We start from the raw sequence: 21534 nt of genomic DNA on the forward strand, positions 1-21534 counted from the left end.
GCCACCGCCGTGCCTAATAGTTAATTCATGCAAACTTTAGCCAATCAAAACATATAGTGTAATATATATTATGTATAGTATATATTTGGAACGTAATTGGAGCCAGGTCTGGTCTAGAGAAAATACATCTTGTGGATGTGTGGAGTAAAGATGTCCTGATGGAGACCTGTGTCTGGAGGCTTCTGGGATGATCTAGGATGAAACAGGAGAACAGAACAGGACGAGGCTGTGTGTTTTGTGGGGAGAGCAGAAGGATGAACACCAGATGGAAAACCTCACTGCGTAGCTTCTGATTATAATTCTGAAATAAGAGAAAGGGGCTAATAACCTCCAACTTATGATAACATTTATAACATTTATTACGGCGTACGGAGGAACTACTTGAGGAAACGGATAAACACACGGCAATCCCTGCAAACGGACAGCTGTGTGTGTGTGTGTGTGTGTGTGTGTGTGTGTGTGTGTGTGTGTGTGTGTGTGTGTGTGTGTGTGTGTGTGTGTGTGTGTGTGTGTGTGTGTGTGTGTGTGTGTGTGTGTGTGTGTGTGTGTGTGTGTGTGTGTGTGTGTGTGTGTGTGTGTGAGGGAGAGAGAGGGCGCTCTTACACAAGATCCCCCCTATAGCTGTGCTATGGATGACTTCACAGCAGATGTTGAACTGCTCAGAGTACAAGCCCACCTGGCATGCACACACACACACACACACACACACACACACACACACACACACACACACACACACACACACACACACACACACACACACACACACAGTATTTACATAAACTTTCATTTGTACACACAATAGCTCTGATTACCAAAGCACTAATGGATATATGCCAGAATATGATACTGGATTTACAGTCAGAGTTCTGACTCTGTGTGTGTGTGTGTGTGTGTGTGTGTGTGTGTGTGTGTGTGTGTGTGTGTGTGTGTGTGTGTGTGTGTGTGTGTGTGTGTGTGTGTGTGTGTGTGTGTGTGTGTGTGTGTGTGTGTGTGTGTGTGAGTGTGACACACACACACAGCATAACAGTAGTGTTCTTTTTTGCACTGGGAGGGGAAATTACACAGCAGATCTTTTACACGCAGGTCTACATCCAGTTACAGGGCTTTATTATAAAGAGAGACCTGGGGCCTCATTCATCAAGCTGTGCAGAGTATGAGTCCTGACTGGGGCCCCGTGTTCATATCTTTCTCTTTAAAAGGTTAAATCACTCTGAGGCGCTTGATGAATGCGAGACCAGGCTCTATTTAACCACCTAAAGCTCCACTATGTAACGTTTTAATAACTATACTGTATAACACATACAAATAAGACATTTGCATTTACAAACAATAACTCCCACCCTTCCCTGACTCTGTAGAGTCAGTGGTTTCACTGCTAGAGGCTTTACTGTATTATTAGGGTATGACCAGTGACAGGCATCTACATGGCGAAAAGGTTGCCATGTTGCTTTGTCAAATTTGTACTTTTCTCCTACGTGTTAACTTTATGTCCTGTTTGCCACAGCTTCATTGCCTGGATGGCAGCCACTGGTCGTCATACCCTACCAAATAATACTATAAAACTAGCAGTGAGTCTACAGAGTCAGGGAAGGGTGGGATGTGTGTTGCTCATAAATGCAACTTTTTTTAATGTGTATGGGCCATAATGTGCTGTATCAGATTCAGAATCAACTTTATTGTCACATCACAGGTTTACAGGTGTAAAGAAGTGGATGAAAGCTCAATTGTCTTTGTTATTTTCAGAAAGACAAAAGAAGAGGGGGGGGGGGGCAGAGCAAGGAGAAAGAGATAGATCAAACAAAATATATATACATATGTATACACATAGCATATCCATCTGGTACAGTATACATGCACATATATAGTTACATAGTGGACCTTTAAGTTCTATATAAATAGCAAAAATAGCCAATCTAAGCGCTTCTGTACCAGTGTCTATTTTTGCTTTTTGAAACATAAATGACATGCTCACACCAGGGATGACAGGGTGAAAGTGGTTAAAAACCAGTCAACACTGACATCTAGTGGCTATTTATCAAAGTTCACCATAACATTGTATTACCTTTTTCCTTTCTTCTAATCTACAGGGTTTTCCAGGTCGTGATGGCGTTGAGGTGAGTCCAAGTTCTGAGTTTACTAAACAATCAATTTGTTGTTCATCAAACATGCTGGCTGTTAAGACCTGAGTAATCTTATATTTCTTCTCTTATATCTGACATTTCTTTCAGGGAGCGCAGGGGTTGTCTGGAAAGCCAGTAAGATCACTGATTCCACTTATCATGGTTTCTAACTTGTCATCCTTTACCTCTTGAAACACAAGGAAGCCCTTTAGCCAGAAGTATGGAGAAAGACCAGTCAATGAACCTAATGACAGTTGGCCTTCCTATTGGTCATCAAGGAAAAAGTTGTACAATGAATTTACAAATACAAACACAAAATTCAACATTTCTTTTTTTTAATAAAAAACTAAGAAATAAAACAATGAATACATCTAAATCAGGGACTTATCTTAATGAATAAAACTGTATGGTAGAGTATGTTAATAAAATATAACTGGCACATCTGCAGTGGTTGGAGGTGGTCTCCCTCCCTACTCTTCCATTGAGACATTTAGACCCCAGTGTCGGGTAGGAGAAGTTATTTGAATAGACAGCGCACTGGATTGGACACTTGTGATGTGTAGCCATTATAGTTTGGATTACCTCTCTCCATCAGGAGTGGGAGACAACGGACATAAGACTTGGATTGTAGATTTAAAACGAAACAAATTTAATTAATATCCAATAAAGTGGCTCCACTAATAACAAGATGGAAACAGTGTAGGCCTATAGAAAACAAACTAAAAAAAGTAAATCTTTTGGATGTATTCTAGCTGTGAGTTGCCAGGTAGACAGTGTCTGGTGTTACGTCTATAGTGTCCACCACTCCGAAACACACCCCAACCCCATGAGCAAGGCATTCAACTGCACCAGGGAACATCATACTGAGTTCTACCCTGCACTCTGACCTTTCTGAGGAGGTGTATGTACAAATACATGTGGCTGCTGTATATATGAGTGTGTCCTTCTAGAAGAGAGATAGGCAAAACGGATTAATTCCAATTACGTTATACAGTAGTATTAAATAGAAATATAGCCAATAAAGGGTGACTTAACTTAACATAACTTAAACCCTATATACTTTGTTGCATCAAATTGCTTTCAATGTAAAAAAAAAATGCTTTTCTATAAACTTTTAGAGCAGATGTTTTTGCTGGATGTTTGCCGATTATGACTTGCCCAGAATAGGGATGCTAGGGTTTAAGTGTGTCCAGTTCTTGACCACTGCTAACCCTTGTGTGTCAACAGGGAGAAGATGGTGAGCCTGGCTATCCTGGACCGCAGGGCCCTCCAGGGGGAAAGGTAAAAATGAACTCTACTACTCAATGACCATATACAGTGTACTAACAGTATGAATATTTTACACTATTTATCTACCCTCTCTTACACTGACCTTTTCCTCTCCTGCATGTTGCAATAGGGTGAGGCAGGTGCTGGAGAGAAAGGAGAGAGGGGATTGGATGGACTGCCAGGATTCAAGGTAGAAGACTTTATTATTAATATTAGCAGCAGTAGTAATAATAGTCTAGTAGTACATTCAATACATGCCATAGCAGTAAAAGTAATAATGTCAGTAGTGATAGTAGTAGTAGTAGTAGTAGTAGTAGTAGTACTACTACTAGTAATACATGCACTAGCATTAATAGTAGTAATGCATGCATGCAGTAACAGTTACAGTGGCAGCAGTTATAGTAGTCCTAATTGTATTAGTACTAGCAGTACAATATGCATTAGCAGTAACAGTAGTTATAGCAGTAGTAATAGTGGTAGTACTAGCAGTACATGCAGTAACAGTTGTAGTGGCAGTAATAGTAGTAGTGGTCGTAATGGTAGCTTGCCATTTAGATTTTGTTTTATCTTAATGCAATATATTTGAATACATTTTTATAGACAACCTTAAAATAAACCACCATCTATAACTTGTGTGTATTCAAATCTCAAAGGGTGACAAAGGGGATGTCGGTGACCACGGACCCCATGGACCCATGGTATGTGTTTGGTCCAAAATTGTACCCATCATGCAGTGGGCTCGCTGTGTGTTTATCCGAGTATCTTTATCCCACTTCTTTCTCTTGGCTCTGTCAGGGTTATCCTGGGGAAAAGGGAGTTGCAGGCTCCTCAGACATCATTGACTTCAACGGGAAGCTCCTGGATGCTTTCCAGGTGAGCACCACAATACCCATCTGGTCCTCTACATGCAAATGGGATTATTTATTAAATCATACTTCAGTGTGTGGAGCACGTTAGGATTCAGGCCACAACTTAAATGGTGCCATGGAATGGGAACCTGGTATGAAACATTTCTGTTTTTTGTCAAGACCCGAAATAGGCAAACTGAACACATTGCCGTTTCTTCCTGACAGGCAATCAGCAGCATCAGTGTTGCGGTAATCTACTGCATGGCCTTGTTGGTGTGATATGTCAGCAAAATGATTGTGCCTGTGATCTCTGTTCATCCCATGGGTGTGGGTGTGTTTGTTTATTCAGTAGGTACACTCCTGACATCAGATGTATTGAATGTCACGCCATGTAACCGAACACCCCCAGTCTAACAGGCAGCCCCTAATACATAATTACATACAGTACAGGATGCAACACATCCCAGCAAATACAACACATCTGCATTGCTCCATCGGATATTCTACAGCCTGAAGGTCTGTCCATACCAAGAACGATACCTACAGTATAACTGTAGAATGACTTTACGGAGGGAATACTTTATAAACCGACTTCAGTTTACTAAACGCTCTCATGTAGAATACAGGAACAACAACCGGCTTGCGCAAGTGAAGTACGATAGAATGTACGGTGGCTGCTGAGGCACATTAACTACAGAGCGAGCATTACAGTAGGTGAATGCTCTACAATAACTATAAATACCGTATGAACATGTCATTTAAAAAAATGGATGGGACGATAATTGTTGTCGTTTATCGCGATGAAAGCGCTCACAATAATCATATCGCAGAGATTTTAATTTATCGGGAAATTGTCCTTCGTCATACACTGGACCAGAGTTGGCTCTAGGCTGTTTTTTTCCCGTTTATACCAAATATTTTCGGCAAAAATAGCAGATCTACAAGCGCTTGTACTGTAGATCTGCTATTTTTGGTTAATATTCCCCCCAGAATATGGATGCTGGAGTGCAAGTGGTTAACAAGAGTTTTAAGCATATTTTGATTATCGCGATAATATTGTTAACCGCAATTATTTTGGCCGCAATAATCGTGTTCATATCGTCCCATCGTTATCCACACCACAACTATAACAACAACACCAGCACAGCTGGGATCACTTTCACAGTGATTTGATGAATAATAAAAACACTGACATAACGTCAAAAAATAAAAACTCCATCCAAATGTACAGGGCATCACGTTCAACACATCACTCACGTTCAACATGTTACAGAACATTATCGTTCATCAGTGTGAATGCTCACGTCATTATCGTTATAGTTATCTTTATAGTTACCATTCCTGATGTGGACGGACCTTAAAGGGGCACGTGAAATGTGGCAGCTATTGCGTTGATGTGTGTTTCTTGTGGCATTTTATTTTATTGCCTGAGGATATGTGTGTTTGAGTTGTAACATGCTATGGCGGTGGTGTGATGCTAGCAGACTGGAAGACCGTCATACCCTGCATGCATTGTGCTGTTCCATAGATCAGTGGAGATGCAAAAGCCTGCAGTGGAATAGAATCCATCTCTTCTACACAGAGCACATTGATACTGCCATGTACCGTGCTACATGCTAATAACAGATGCTTATCTCTGCAGTGGAGTGTGTATTTGATTAAAAAACACCATGCATTCAGCCCCTGTGAGGCCAGTGTGAAATGGGCCCCTGCATGCAATACTATGGAGAGCCTTGTGAGCTAGTTACAGAGGAGTCTGACCTGAGATCTTATCAATAGTCTGGGGCCAATCTGGATCGGTTGGCCTCAGTTCAGTCAGATGGTTTTAGAGGGAGAGAGAGAGAGAGAGAGAGAAATTGTGCGTGAGTTTCTCATTGCGCACCATGTGTGCAACCTGTTTTGCTATCCCTTGACTTGTTTGTGTGAAAAAGCCACATTTCACATCTGTGGTGAAATTCTAGTCAATGATGAATTTAGTGCTGAACACAAGACTGAAATATACTGGATTTATTATATTCCCCAATTTAATTTCATGGCTTTTAGCATAATTATCTGCGTGGGTGGCTACCACTGTTGGGTGATGGAATAGTCTAAGACAATAGTTGTTGGGAAAACATCTGTCTGTTGCCATGGCTTTGCCAACGGACAACCACAAACTCGGAGGAGGAGAAATAAGCATGTTCACCTCTGGGAGGGAGTGTTATTTCCATCTTTTATTACTTCAAGATGGCGGCACACTTCAGAGGGTCGGGCAACAAGTGTTGCTTTGTGGCTCTAGAGGAGAGTAAAGGGCATGATGTAAGAGAACCATCCGTCACCAGAGAAGACAGTATGGACTCCAGATAGAACCGCTAGATATGGATCCATCATCTGCTAGCCCTATGAAGCCCTGAGGACATTTCATTTTATTCAGGAATCTTGCATGTTGGACTAATCATTACCCATTGTTTCAGCACCCCCCCGCCCCTATCTACTTTTGAGATGACCATACAATCATGGATGCTAAAAATAAAGACAAAGCTTACATAAAGGCTCTGTGTCTCCTTATTTGCTCGATGATAGAAACCTCCACTGAACTGTTCCAGTGTGAAATTTGCGGTCAACGACATTGTGTAGCATAAACCACATTCTGTGCCATTTTGCAGCCATTTAAGGCCTAATTGTATCAATGCATCCCTAACAAAGCTGGTCCTCATCAGTGTGACAGAGCGAAGAAGGAACAAGAATCATCAGATTTGTTTACTGTCAGGCCTGATTCGGTTGAGAAATCAGGCAGGATTTTACTATTGCTTTATATTGGCGCCAGAGCAGGGCTCTGAGTGAATTCCCTACAAGTTCCTAGGGTCAAACACCTATATGATTCACACATCAAACAGCTGCGCATCTGTGTGAATGCTTGAGAAAGCACTAGTGTCATTAAACATGGATAGATATTTTTAAAGTAAACGCAATAAATTAGACAGTTAATGTTGTGTATTTGTAGATGTGTTGTTCATCATGTCTCTTTCTTCTTCCAGGGTCCACCTGGTCCACCTGGGTTACGTGGACCTCCAGGCGAAAAAGTAAGGAATTTTCAATCTTCCTGTGAGATGTGTAATCATGAACATCAAACATCTGGACCATCATATGACTTCTGAATTTGTTTGGAAGCTGTGGTCCTGTTTGTAACCAGAATGTGTCTGGAGTCTGGACACATTCAAGCCAGTCATGTTGAGTTGTGATATAATGCATTATATCTCATAAGATTACAGGATAATCTAACTTATCTTTCACCTGTCAGGGGGAGCTTGGTTTACCTGGACCTTCAGGAGAGGATGGGGAGAAGGTACGGTAGCAAATGTACCAGATTGAAGATAGATGGTTCAAGGTTCAAGGGTTCAAGGTTCAAGGTTGTACTTTATTGTTACATCTTGTGTACAGGTACATAAGAGTAAAACTTATTTTGGTTTGGCTTCCTTCAGACAATGCAGCAGCATAGATAATAACAACAACAGAATAATGATAGAAATCATAAAAAGATTCAAAGAAAAGAAAAAAAGAGTAAAAAGAGAATAAAATAGAGCATCATCAAATGTGCATGTGCTGCATGTGCTGCCACCTAACTTTGTGTAAACAACTTCACAGTATATTCTATATATAGCAGATTAGGTAGGTGCAGTTCAAGCATAATAGTGCAAGGACGAATGGGGGGTGGTTAGCATTTCCCTTTGCCCTGTTTTGTTCTGGTTCTTGTCAGATCGTTCATGTACCTGAATGTATGTGGAAAGAAGCTTTTTTGCAGTCTATTGCCAGTAGCTTTGAGACTGCGTAGCCGTTTTCCATGCGGCAACATCTCAAACAGTCTGTGGTTGGGATGGTTTAGATCTTTGATGATTCCTCGAGCTTTGCTGACACAGCGTTCGTTGTACAGGGCTTGGATGGGGGGGAGATCACATCCGCTGATGTGTTCGGCTGTCTGCACAACCCTCTACATTGCCTTGTGGTTGAGGTCGATGCAGCTGCCGTACCAGGCAGTGCAGCAGCCAGTCAGGATGCTCTCTGTGGTGCCTCTGTAGGCACCCTTAGGACCCTTATAGGACTTTTGGACCCATGCCAGCTTTCTTCAGTTTTCTGAGAAAGTAGAGGCGTTGTTGTGCTTTCTTCACCACTCGTCTGCACTGCCCATGCAGGTGAGATCTTCAGTGATGTGCACCCCCAGGAATTTGAACTCTCTGACCCTCTCCACTGCAGCGCCCCCGATCTGGATGGGAGAGTGATCTCTGGGAGGCCTCCTGTAGTCGAAGATGTGGTAGTTCTTATGAAATGTTAAAGGGCAACTTTCATCCTATATCATTATCTAGTTAGGAGAACATGTGGAAATCGGACACAACACATAACGTTCTGTGTGTGAAGGGCTTGGTCACAATGTTACAACATATAGAACACATTACATATTTCTCAGATTTTCACACAACCCGACAACAACAATAGGATTATTTTTAGCCTATGTATATCTCCATTATGTATACAGTATATAGACTGTATGGAATGTACAGGATTACATTTTTAGATAGCCGTCTATAAGATGGTCAGTACTGTACATCTGTTCGTCCTGAGCTACACTCGCAACCAAACGGTCAATCAGCGCCAAATTACATGTGCACGCTGCCAGTAGGCCAACTTATTACCTCCACACGTGTTTTATATTTAAAATAAATATTTAACAAGGCTTGGATCGGGCTGGAAATGTGCCCAAATTTGGAGATGACTGATCTTTTTTTTATCGGGCGTAACTCTAGATGTGAGGGCCGCATAGCGGCCTAGACTTTTAGTACATTATAAAAGCTGTTAGAAGGCACCTTTATTGTAATTTTGCCTACAACCTAATACCTCGCTACAGATGAAATCATGCAAAGTGTAAGTAAATAAATAAATAGAGAAAGAAAACAAAAGGATTGCTTGCACGTCAGTCAGACAAGCCGGATATCAGAGCACATGGGATTCATGCTATTACACCCCATCTTGTTTTACTATATAGCTACAGTATGTGCAACCTTTACACCAGGTGTATACAGTATATATACATACAAACATTATAGAGTATATATACAGTACATAATATAGTAGTAATTAGATCCTTTTGTTGTCTTTCATGGACAATATATTTGTATATTGCACAATATAAATTATATTGTGCAATTTTACTTTATTAATTGGATTTGGAATGTTCTTGTTTTTCTTTATTTTATGACTATAATTAGTATTACTATTATTTTATCCACAGTGTTGAGGAAGCTCTAAGTAGAAGCATTTCATGTAAGCATGAGACAAAACCCTTGAACCTTGATTCAGGTGGAAATCAGCCAAAGTTTCCCTTTTATGAAATAGTTTTAGGTTCTCTGTTCCTCATGAGCTTACTAGGCACCTTGTCATTCTGCTCTTCCACTAGGGACCGAAAGGTGACATGGGTTTGACAGGACCAACAGGAGAAAGAGGAGAGAAAGGAGAGATGGGGCTTTTTGGACCTGCTGTGAGTAGTGAAGGATGTATTGTAAAAGGTATTTAAAGTGTGTGACACAGCTGTCATGTTAACATTGTGGTTCTTGGTCTGTGTGGCTCAGGGAATGGACGCGCAAAAGGGAGAGAAAGGTGACTGCAGACTGGAAGATAACATGGTCAGTGGAACACACACACACACACACACACACACACACACACACACACACACACACACACACACACACACACACACACACACACACACACACACACACACACAGTGTGGCAACTCACCAGTGTGGCGTGACACCTAATACATATCTCAACAGAAATAACTTCTATTGAGGCAGTGTGTCTGTGTGTCCAGGTTCAGATGATCTCCGAGCCTGGAGCTCCAGGTCCACCTGGGCCTCCAGGACCTCCAGGATTCATGGTGAGTGAATTGATACATCAGTATCCATTAGTTTAGTTTAGATTAGATTAGATTAGATTAGATTAGATTAGATTAGATTTTTCACATCATTGGTTCACAAAGGTGGATACATAAATGTCCATGAAAGACAACAAAAGGATCTAATTACTACTATATTATGTACTGTATATATATAATGTTTGTAGCCTTGGCTGTATTATTGCGTTTATAACATGACTGCTAGGCATCATGCTGCCAAACCAAAACCGCTCATGCGTAGCACTGTAGAGAGTTCCAACTTGACTGTGTTACAAGTATACATAATCACTGTTACCCCCATCAATATGTATAACACACTCACACAGTGCACCATGCCTTTCAGGGACATCATGGAATGCCTGGTCCCAAGGTAAGACTCTAGGGCCCTGGAATTAGACGTATGTTGTATGTTGAGTTGACCAATAGTACTGTCATGCTAGGTGTATGACTGAGGAAAGTGTGTCTGTTCTGATGTCTGTTCTGATGCAGGGAGAGCCTGGAGACACAATGAGGGGAGAGAAGGGAGACGCTGGTACACCTGGTCTCAGAGTGAGTAGCTAGCTCTATTATTGAAGGCCTCAACAAGGTGTGACAATATCTATGATAGAAATGGAGGACTGCAGAGGAACTTGCCAATGATAAAGATGATGTTGAAGATAATGATTAAATTGATGATAACAAGGGTTGTGGTCACTTTTGCCAGTCACAACACACCTGCCCCCCTTTAAACAGGATTTATTTGGAAATATGACCCAATGTATCTTTTTTTCAACATCATGAATTCATGATTGGCCTAAGACTCTTGCGACCTGCTCACCAACAAAAACACGTGTGTGCGTAAGGAAACTCTGTTAGAAACGTCTTTTGCTATAGAGTTGTTACCATGCCTAGACTAGGACATGGCACAGCCTGGGACCCTATAAACAGACATCCTGAGTGACGTCACTGGGCACTTTACCGCAACCTTTTGATCATTATCCCGATTCACAGCCAATGAGATGCTGCAATTCGTTCCCATGCTCAGAATTCGGTTCAACACTCGGGTGCCTTTCTTATTCACACCTAAAGTCCGCTAAAAAGGTCCGGATCAAGAACCAAATTACATTGTTGCATTTTTCATCTGGTCTGGTTTGTGTTCACACCGTCCTGTGTTGGACGTATATTCAGAACGGACCTGGGTGTTTTGTTTTTTTACATAACTATGGTGTTTTTACTTGGTGAGAGAGAAAAGGCAGTGAAGCCTGTGCCTATATAATTTATTCCAAATCATTCTTGTTAAGAGTCACATTGGCTCTTTTCGATGTAGATTTAGTTATTTAGTTCATAAAGTGATATTGCCAAAATCATATTTGAAAAAAGTGGTGTTGACATGACACTACCAGGAGTCTATGATGATAATGATGATGATGATGATGATGATGATGATTGTGTTTTACTAGGGTTTGGACGGTCCTCATGGACCAACTGGGCAAACTGGTTTGGTAGGGCTTCCTGGAGCCAAGGGAGATAAAGTGAGCAATGAACATGTTTGATGGGATTTTTCTATTCTAGTATTTGATTTTGTGGGACATTTGAAATGATTGCAATGTGATTATGTGTTCACAGGGTAGATCAGGGGAAACTGGAATGGATGTAAGTATACAGTATATAAATATGCATCTAATGTCACTTATTTCTGCCGCAGCTGTATATAAATTAGATATTTCAAAGCAAAGTCAAATGTAGGCCTACTGAAGATGAATTAGTCAAAAACATGGAGCTCAAAGTCTTGATTTTGATGACTATTAAACACTTTCAACCTGGCGCCCCTATTCTGGACATGTCATTTAAAGATTATTTTCTTTAGTTAAAATTTTCAAAAATAGTGAAAGTAGCAGATCACAGCTCACAACATGAGCTTGTAGAACGGCTATTATCGCTATTCGTCGCACAAGTACATAGGGCTTGGACCCTATTCTGGGGGCGAAATTTGGTGTAAATAGTAGGTCTACTCTACAAGCTTGTATATCTGCTATTTACAACGAAGATATGTGGGGTAGAGGGGGAGAGAGAGAAAAAATTGTGGACCTAGTTTACTGTAGATGCTTGGGGAGTCTGGTCATCGAGGTATATACTGTACGTAGCTGGTTAAGAGTGGTCATTGGACAGGTATTTATTATTCTGCCATCCTGTATTCCACACCGACTTTCATCCTTTCATCACCAGGGCTTCCCAGGACTGATTGGAGAGAAAGGGGGGCAAGGAGAAAGAGGAGAGAAGGTAAATGGACAAGACGATTGCAGGTTTACAGGTCAATGGTTCAAAATCAAGAGGGTGCGGCTTGTGTTCTCCATATCACACAATGAAGTCTTGGACTTCATTGTGTGATGTGGAGTGAATTAGACAATAGAAAAATAAGAAAGAATGTATTATATTACCATACGTTAACCACTTTATACTTGGTGTCCCTATTTTTTTGTCAGAACTAATTTAAAAATAGCAAAGACGTTGTGTTTGTAATTGTATTTGTTGTCTCCAGGGTGACAGGGGAGGAGTGGGTAGGAGAGGTCTGAAGGGGCAGAAAGGAGAACAGGGGCCCCCGGGTCTGGACCAACCCTGTCCTGTGGTACGCTACCTCCATACTATCACACACACACACACACACACACACACACACACACACACACACACACGCAAGCCTAGTTAAGACCAAAGATCTGCGACGAAAACATTTTAAGCCCTATTTATACTTTGCCGTACGACGGCAAACTAAAGAGCCGATCCACAAGCTCTCAATGCGTCACATCTGTTACGCATTGTGAGCTTGTAGGTCTGCCATTGTCGACGGAGCGTAGTTTTAAGCACTAGAACGTCTGAGAAAAATCGCAGTGGTATGAATTACCGTTAAGAAATGTTTCCCTGCACTCTCAGTGTTGTGTATGTTACCTCCTGCTATATGTGCTCATTGCTCTGTGAATCTTCTTCATGATGCTATGATGTGTAACAGTTGGCTGGCTCTTGCTGACAGGGTTGTGATGCACCCAAACATCTTTCTGAGGATGCTGAGCGCTCTGCTCCTCCTCATCCTCCTCCTCCTCCTCTTCTGCCTTCTTCTGGCTCTGAGGCCCCCTGTCCTCTGGTACAGTATCTATGTCTCTTTCCTCCTGGCTTCTCATGTATTGCTGCTATATTTGTCTGTCCTATTCCTTATCTACATTAGCTATCATAACTCTACGCTATACTGCTTCTCTTCTCTTCTCTTCTCTTCTCTTCTCTTCTCTTCTCTTCTCTTCTCTTCTCTTCTCTTCTCTTCTCTTCTCTTCTCTTCTCTTCTCTTCTCTTCTCTTCTCTTCTCTTCTCTTCTCTTCTCTTCTCTTCTCTTCTCTTGTGTCATCTTCTCTTCTCAAATCCCTTTTGCATTACTTTGACAAGACAAGAAGCTACACAGTAGTATGTTACATCATAGTGTTATTGCCAACCACATATTAGTCTGATTTCTTCTGTTTGTTAAAATTAACTGTCATCAGTTATGTTTTTGTGGTTCAGAATGATTGAAATCACTGCTTATTTTTTACAACTCAATATTGAAGCATGTGTTTCACTTCACATCAATCACTAATGATCAAGCTAAAATCCAGGACACATTTTTATTAATAACATGCTGTTAATACAATATAACTAGCACATCTGCAGTGGTTGGAGGTGGTCTTCCTACATTGAGAAGTTTCTACTCTGGTGCCGGGTAGGACACCGACTGGTTAACGATGTCAATAAAGTTATTTAAAGCCGACTGCGCATCAGATTGAACTGCCATATTTATAGCACTGCCATCCTTATAGCAGTTTGAACATTGTTGTGATGACCTCTTTCCATCTGGAGAAAGAAAGAAATGTACATACAACTTACAGATTGAAGCTTTAATAATTGCTGCTGCACTGTGCTCACCACTGTTGTCACTCCTCAGGGACATGACGGATTGCCCATACCAGGCTGTTGGCACAAGGTGAGTGTAAAGAAATGCACAGATGTGGCCTGAAGTAGGGCTGGGCAATATATTGCATATCATGATGAGACTAGATATCACCTGGGATTTTGAATATCGTAATATGGCATAAGTGTTGTCTTTTCCTGGTTTTAATCATTTAAACCTTATTTAGATGTGACACATTGTGAGCTTGTAGATCGGCTATTTTAGCTATTTTTTAAAAGCTTTAAAAATGTAAAAGAAAAATTATATTGTCACAATATGATTTTATCGTCACAATATCGATATTGAGGTAATTGGTCGAAAATGTTGTGATATTTGATGTTGTCCGTATCGCCCAGCCCTAGCCTGAAGCATAAATGGCTAATGAAGTGATGAGCATTTCTTGTGACAGTAGTTGGCACGGTCATGCGATTGTAGTCCAGCTAACATCTGTAGTCACAAAATGTCTTGAATAGAAGCAACCTTTGAGAATTGTGGAATGATTACCAGCATTAAATTAATGGTTTGACTTTGATTTGCTACAGGGGCATTTTGTAAGTACATTCGGCTGTCTGAGCTTGTAATTGAAAAGCATGATTGTTTGAAATGGATGGATTCCTGCTGACTTTAGTGGGTAGCTGTTATTTGGTTTGTGATATGAAGCCCTACTCATAATCAATAATCATAATCAATACTTGCTCTTCTTCTTTTGCAGTGATAACTAACCAGCGGCATGGCATCTGTACATATTGATCATATTGATATGGTATATATTGCAGCTGAATACCCCCCACACCCTTTTTTCCATTTTACAAAACATTTTATATAATATATTGAGATCATTTTTTTCTATTGAGGACATCTTTTGGAGTCAACAGTATTATCAAGACTGGATGTATAGGACTTTCTTTTTTAACTCATAAACTCTTGAAGTATGAAGTATTTGATAGCCAGTGATGGTGAAAATTCATCCAACCTCATGAACGAGGGGGAATTGAACTGACGATCAGACTCCTAATATGAAGGACAGTGCACCTGGATGCGTAGAGAGAGTGTGGGGACGAAGCTGCCTTACTAACTAACAGAGTCGGACTTGTTGATCATTAACGCTGCATGGGAGTGGCTATGGACAGATCTCCTGGTGTGTCAGACAGACAGACAAACAGACAGACAGAGGAGTGTGGGTCAGTGGTCTCTTCTCATCTCTCTCTTCTCTGAAAGGAGGAGATGGCGAGACAGAAGCTCAAACGCAAACGTCTCTCTCAGCCCTGAGGGGAGACGCGGCCCGGAGGCCAAAGAAGACGTGGACAGAGAACACAAAGGGACAGACTGCCCTTTGTGACATGTGGCAAGCCATGGAACGCCACTATGTCCTCCTGACCTAATGAACACTCAGATATCCTCCATTATGGAAATTCACCAGGAGGTGGCGACAGAGAGCACTGCATTTCCACATTCACCTGAGGAGGACACACATGCACGCACGCACGCACGCACGCACGCACGCACACTCGCACACACACACACACACACACACACACACACACACACACACACACACACACACACACACACACACACACACACACGGTTATTGATATTACTCAGTTGAAGTTTGCTCCTCTGGGTCACTGTGACCACTGGCACATAGGGAGGGTTTAACCCCACAGATGTATTGTATATGATATGGTTTGCTCTTTTATTATTAAGGTTTTCACTAATGAAGTGCATGATCATGACAAGACAGTGCTGTTTAGCATCCTGAAGGCCTTTGTGGCTTGTTGTCACTCTAGAACTTTCTAGAACAAACAAACAAACAGAAATGTAACTACAATATTGTTTCATTTTATTCGCGTAGTGCAGCTTATACAAATCTTTCCATTTGATCAAGGTCAGGTCAAGGTCAGTTTATGTTTTCTTGATGGCTTACACTTCTGGTGGTTGTGACTAGTGTGTTGTTTTGTTTTGTACTAATTATTTTTTTCTATTCTACTCTATTCTATACTATTCTAGGCAAGTTACATTTTTGCATTCCTGTGCATGGACACGTTTGTATGATATAAACAGTGCATGCTGAGTGTTAGATTCAAAGCAAAAATTGAAGGAACCATTTACTACAGTATTTATGATGTTGCAGTATTTCATCTTAGACATTTATTAACATTAATATCAGATTGGCCCCTGTTTTAATGAATTTAAATCAATTAACAGTGGTGGACAGTAACTAAGTACATTTACTTCAGTACTGTACATTTTTTTTATATCTGTACATTACTTGCATATTTGTATTTTTGGATACTTGTGACTTTCGCTCCACTACATTTCAAAGACAAATATTGTGATTTTGACTCCACTACATTTCTAGGAAGGGAAAAGTAGCCTATATTATGTATTAACCACTTAAGCCCTATTTCAAATAGGCCTAGTGAAAATATCAGATCTACAAGCTCTTAACGCATCACAATTTAACGCGTTGTGAGCTTGTAGAGCTGTAATTTCAGTTTTATTGTTATATTTTTGGGATGGAAAATGTCAAAATTTCAATCCAGCAATACATTGATATTAAAAAGAAAATGTAATTTGTAATTTTTGAATACTGAGGTATTTCCAAAAGCTAACTGTACCAGTACTTAAGTACTCAAGTACAAATTTGACTGAGCAACTTTCACTTGGGGTTGAGTAATATTTGATCAGTGTGATGAAGTACTGTCTCCAGATCTTCTGAACAGAAGGAGGTTTTGCTGCTGACTTAACATTTTATTGTGTGCTTGGACATTTTTAATCAATGTTAATCAATTGGACTTGGACTTAAGGACTAAAGTGTTAATTATGACTTGTATCCAAAACCTTTTTTTTTTAAATTGTAACTGTTCTTTTTGTCTATACAGAAACAGAGCTTGACACAATGTTCTTAATTGTCAGCTATTTTGCATTTTGTGTTTTTTATTTGATTACTGTAACAATGGATTTCAATGTTTTCTTTTGGTTGCCACTTCTTGAAGGGTTGTAGTTGTCTAAAGGCATTTTTAAGGCTCTTACCAGCTGTTTGCTATATTGCATCCACACATTGGCATTATTTTATTCGCACATTCTTTGACACACACGCACACACACACGCACGCACGCACGCACGCACACACACACATTCTGATAAATGGGCAATGGGTAGTATAGGAATAAAGCATTTGGCTTTACCACAATTAAGTTGTTGGGATATTTACTCATAGAGTAAGGAGGGAGATTGTCTGTAATCACATTTTGAGATTCTATTTACATTTGTCAGTTATTTTTACTTTGAGGTTGACATCAGTATGGACTTTTTCTATTGATACTAATTGCACATTTTGATACAAGAATGAAAGTAGTCATTGGTATGGCAAGAAGAATTTGCATGTTATATGCTTGACTAACAATCTTCGGTTCGGCATAATGTCCTTCATTAAATACAGTTTTAAGTTATTGTAAGGCTATGTCACGCTTTAACATTGCCTCTGTTCCACTAAGCCTAAAGCTTTCTCTGTCTATCCATTTTCACACGGCCCATCTCAAATCTATCCCTCACTGGGATGAATATTACATTTTTTAGTCTGCATACCACCATATGTGCTAAAGCAGTGTTTCCTAAACCGTGAGTTGGGACCTGTTTTTTGGGTTGCGGACCCAATTTTGTGGTCGCAAAAACATTAAAAACAAATTCAAATGAATACATTTAAAACATCAAAGAAATTCAAAAAAATTTAAGAAGAAAAAAACTCACTATTTATCACTAGTATGGGTCTCGGGGAGATCAAATTTCTCATTTGGGTCCCAAGCTAGAACGTTAGGGAATCACTGTGCTAAAGAAGAGTCATCCACTGACGAGGGAAAGTGAGCCACAATACTGTGTGGATACTCTGGTCAGCCAGTAGACTAGTCATGAACTCACATGGGTACATGCATTTAAAAAAAAAAGATAATGCTTCATCAGTGTGACATATCTCTTTTATCCACTTACATAACCTAAATGCTTGCTCTATATTCAACATGAGGCAATTTGTTCACTTGAAACATTGACAAGTACTTGTGTAGTGACAGTGGGCCAGTACTGCTTAATGAGGATGGCACTTTGCCATTAACTTTGCCGTTAGTGTTTGCTGTTTTAAGTCCCTACAACTACAGTAGGCCACCTCACCTCACACATTTTCTCAGCCCCTCCCAAAACAATTCTCAATTGAGGGCAAAAAGTCATAGACTTTAGAGTGCTAACTTGTCCACTTATTCTTACATTCTTTTTGCAACTTGTGCCAAAAATGGGCAAAGGAGACACTTTGCCCACACTGATATATTTGTGATGTAAAGTACTCACCATGTCGTCTTCCATCTGACTGCTGTGATTCATGTGTTAAAAACAACACACTTAAAAAAACAGAGGGGGGGGGGGCAAAAATAGCTGATCTACAAGCTCACAGCATGTCGCAATGCAAGGTTTATGAGCTTGTAGATCTATTTTTGCTATTTTAGAATTAAAGGAGGAGTTCACCCAAAAAATTAATTATTTTCTATCAATTGCACACCCTATGAAGTCTTGGATTCATGGATTTATTTTTGTTTTTGTGGCATTCCTAAGCCAATAATTTGATGACCGGGTGTATTTCCGGTAGGAGACACAAATAATCTACTTTGTGTCTCCTACCAGATACACTAGCCGGTAGGAGAAGGGAATCAAATTATTAGCTTAGGAATGCAACAAAAACAAAAATAAATCCATGAATTCAAGGCTTCATGGGGTGTGCAGTTGATAGAAAATAAATCATTTTTTGGGTGAACTACTCCTTTAAAGAAAAACTAAATAACAAATATCAAATTTGCACAAGATAGGGACGCCAGTGTTAATGTGGTTAACATCCAATTTTTGTTTAAATTAAAATGTTAAATTATGATATTATCAAACATAATCAAACAGTCTAGAGTTCACAAAAAGATAACTGTTTTTAATTCAGACCAGAAACAGGATAAAGCCATCCCCACCAAAATGAATGACTAGAGTGGGGATATCAAAAGCAGAAGCATGGATTTCCTCCTATCCCCCCAAATCGAACCCTGGATTAATGTACTATTGTTAAATAAATTACATGAATAAATAAATGACTAAACATCAATGAGATACAATCACTGAGGTGTAAACCTGATAAGAGAACTGTTGAATGGTATACTGTATAGAGCTATGTTTTAATTGGAACCAGGAATTTAGTTAAATCTCAACACAGTTCTAGCTGTGATTTTATTGGAAGCTGATAGTTAATCTGTCACTTACATTTTTATATGTGTTTATTTCTTTTGCAGATTCTATCAGTTTCATTTTTAAAGGCTACTATAAGTTTAATTATATCAGAATGCAGTTTGGTATAGTACAAATATCACAGTATTAGCTTGACATTGTGAGTATGTTTATTTGGTTGTGTATTTGGTTGTAAAGGAATTAAGCTATTTTTGTAACTTCTCGTCGTCTAACTATGCATTATGTGAAATCTGGTCAATTCAACATGTAGACTGAAATAAATAAGATCTCCAAACAATGTTTTGATGTTTATTTGGGAATATTGCTTGACACTGAATTAAATATCATGCAATATCTTTTATTATATTTCTATGATTTAATGCATAATGATGCTATTCATCAAGTATGTAATTCAAAGATCAGCTACAATTACCAAATTAATACTATTTTTCGCCATTTTCATTTTTTATTTGTTCACCTAACTACAACAGTTGACATGTTCATTGGTAAAGCACAATTTATAGCCAGAGCTGGAGCTCTAAACTGGCCTGCCAGGTCCAATCACGGAGGCCCAAAGTTCAGGAGTGCCCTTTAGAAAATTGGGCCAACTTAACCCCACTATTCCAGAGCCTCTCCCTGAATTTCAGAAGCTAAAAGACATAAATAGGTAGGCCTACATTTTATGAAGAGGCAAAGTAGGCAACTACCTGGGGTTCAGAGCAATAGAGGGCCCCTGAGGGCTTATTCAAGTCGATCAGAAGGGCGCCATGGGATTTTCTGCCCAGGGTCCCAACAGTTAAATATTTCTGGTTGCCCAAGCCCCTTGACCTTCTTTATAATACTGTGTAGAACAACTGTTTTTTGATGGCACATGGCTGGTCACTACTGGAAGAGCTGATGTACATACTGCATGTGTTAGGCTTTAAAGCACCATAGCTTGTTATCTGTTAGAGGTTCTATACTGCATGGTTGATGAAGAACCGTCTCTTTCTCACTGTACAAGGTGAGAAGGTCATAAATGTCAGTGAGTGGGTGTTTTGTGTTATTCCATAAGTCATTGTCTGTTTTAAGTACTTCTTCCTTTCCTTGCCAATGTCTATGACAAAATGTTATGCCTTTGGCAGATACAACATAGAATATTGTATTTCATTATTAGAAATATAATATAAAAACTTTATTTGCCATTTTAAAAGGTAAAGGTAATGGGTTTTACCCTTGCTGATAAAAACTATATTTGTGTAACATACAAATAAAACAATGACCTATACCTAGTTGACATTTAAAAACAGTTATTGTATTAATGCTTTCATAATGTACAGTATCATGACATGCATTGCAGAGGTGATACATCAGTCACTGAGTGACATCTATACCCTTATTTACGGAATCTGTGTGTGTGTGTGTGTGTGTGTGTGTGTGTGTGTGTGTGTGTGTGTGTGTGTGCGTGCGTGCGTGCGTGCGTGCGTGCGTGCGTGCGTGCGTGCGTGCGTGTGTGTGTCTATTTGGCACCCGAATATTGTCCTTGGCATAACTCGGACAGCGTCAGACCATTTGGTCTAGTGAGGCTACAGACCCATGGGACCATGGATTCATGATCCTGCCCTGATGAAGGATGAGAGCTCTAAGAATCAGTGCTTCAGTTCATGATCTTATAATTACAAAGGACGCTATGTAGGAAGGTAGCCTACTGCATATTATTTTGAGGCCCTTTTGAAGAAATGCAACACCTTGAGACAGAAGTTGAAACAGTTCACCACACTCTTGAATTCGGAACAAGACTTTATATCTGTCATAGCAGGATCTCAGACTCTTATGTTTTGTAATTCTGAATTCACTCCCCACATCATCTGCTGCTAAACTAAACGATCTGAATGACACCATCTTTTACATACTTCTAAATGTGACTTGCAGTGACTAGTCAGCAATGTTAAATGTATGAATTTCAAACCGAGTACACTGAAAAAGAATTTTAGAATAATAAATAGTAATATGATAATATGATCAAATTATAGGCAACTATCAGTGAATGCATATAGGCCTGCTACACGGTTATCAGAGGTCAGATGTTGTATACTAAAGACATTTTAACATATAAACTGCAATCTGTGTAAAACGTGGAAACAGTGAGTTTTGCATTAGTGACATTTATTTTATGTAAGTAT

General features: G+C 39.9%; 2 protein-coding genes across 2 annotated transcripts in view; one reads left to right on the plus strand and one right to left on the minus strand.

The window, feature by feature from the left end:
- The window catches only part of col23a1b (collagen type XXIII alpha 1 chain b), a 181877-nt gene extending 162219 nt beyond the window's left edge, over positions 1-19658 (plus strand). Inside the window, exons 11-31 of the mRNA XM_084041417.1 lie at positions 2091-2117; positions 2232-2258; positions 3351-3404; positions 3523-3582; positions 4046-4090; positions 4188-4265; positions 4466-4489; positions 7258-7302; positions 7521-7565; positions 9669-9749; positions 9841-9894; positions 10086-10151; positions 10513-10539; positions 10659-10718; positions 11609-11680; positions 11775-11801; positions 12375-12428; positions 12688-12774; positions 13177-13287; positions 14113-14151; positions 15337-19658. Of these exons, the coding sequence (XP_083897543.1) occupies positions 2091-2117; positions 2232-2258; positions 3351-3404; positions 3523-3582; positions 4046-4090; positions 4188-4265; positions 4466-4489; positions 7258-7302; positions 7521-7565; positions 9669-9749; positions 9841-9894; positions 10086-10151; positions 10513-10539; positions 10659-10718; positions 11609-11680; positions 11775-11801; positions 12375-12428; positions 12688-12774; positions 13177-13287; positions 14113-14151; positions 15337-15387 (1134 nt within the window). The 3' untranslated portion in view covers positions 15388-19658. The remainder of the gene's footprint in view (positions 1-2090; positions 2118-2231; positions 2259-3350; positions 3405-3522; positions 3583-4045; positions 4091-4187; positions 4266-4465; positions 4490-7257; positions 7303-7520; positions 7566-9668; positions 9750-9840; positions 9895-10085; positions 10152-10512; positions 10540-10658; positions 10719-11608; positions 11681-11774; positions 11802-12374; positions 12429-12687; positions 12775-13176; positions 13288-14112; positions 14152-15336) is intronic.
- Positions 1-21534, minus strand: part of LOC311033760 (hepatitis A virus cellular receptor 1 homolog) — a 487428-nt gene that overhangs the window by 114447 nt on the left and 351447 nt on the right. The window lies entirely within an intron of this gene.

This window comes from Gymnoscopelus microlampas (genome assembly GCF_963454915.1).
Source record: "Gymnoscopelus microlampas genome assembly, chromosome: 18".
Classification (NCBI taxonomy): Eukaryota; Metazoa; Chordata; class Actinopteri; order Myctophiformes; family Myctophidae; genus Gymnoscopelus; species Gymnoscopelus microlampas.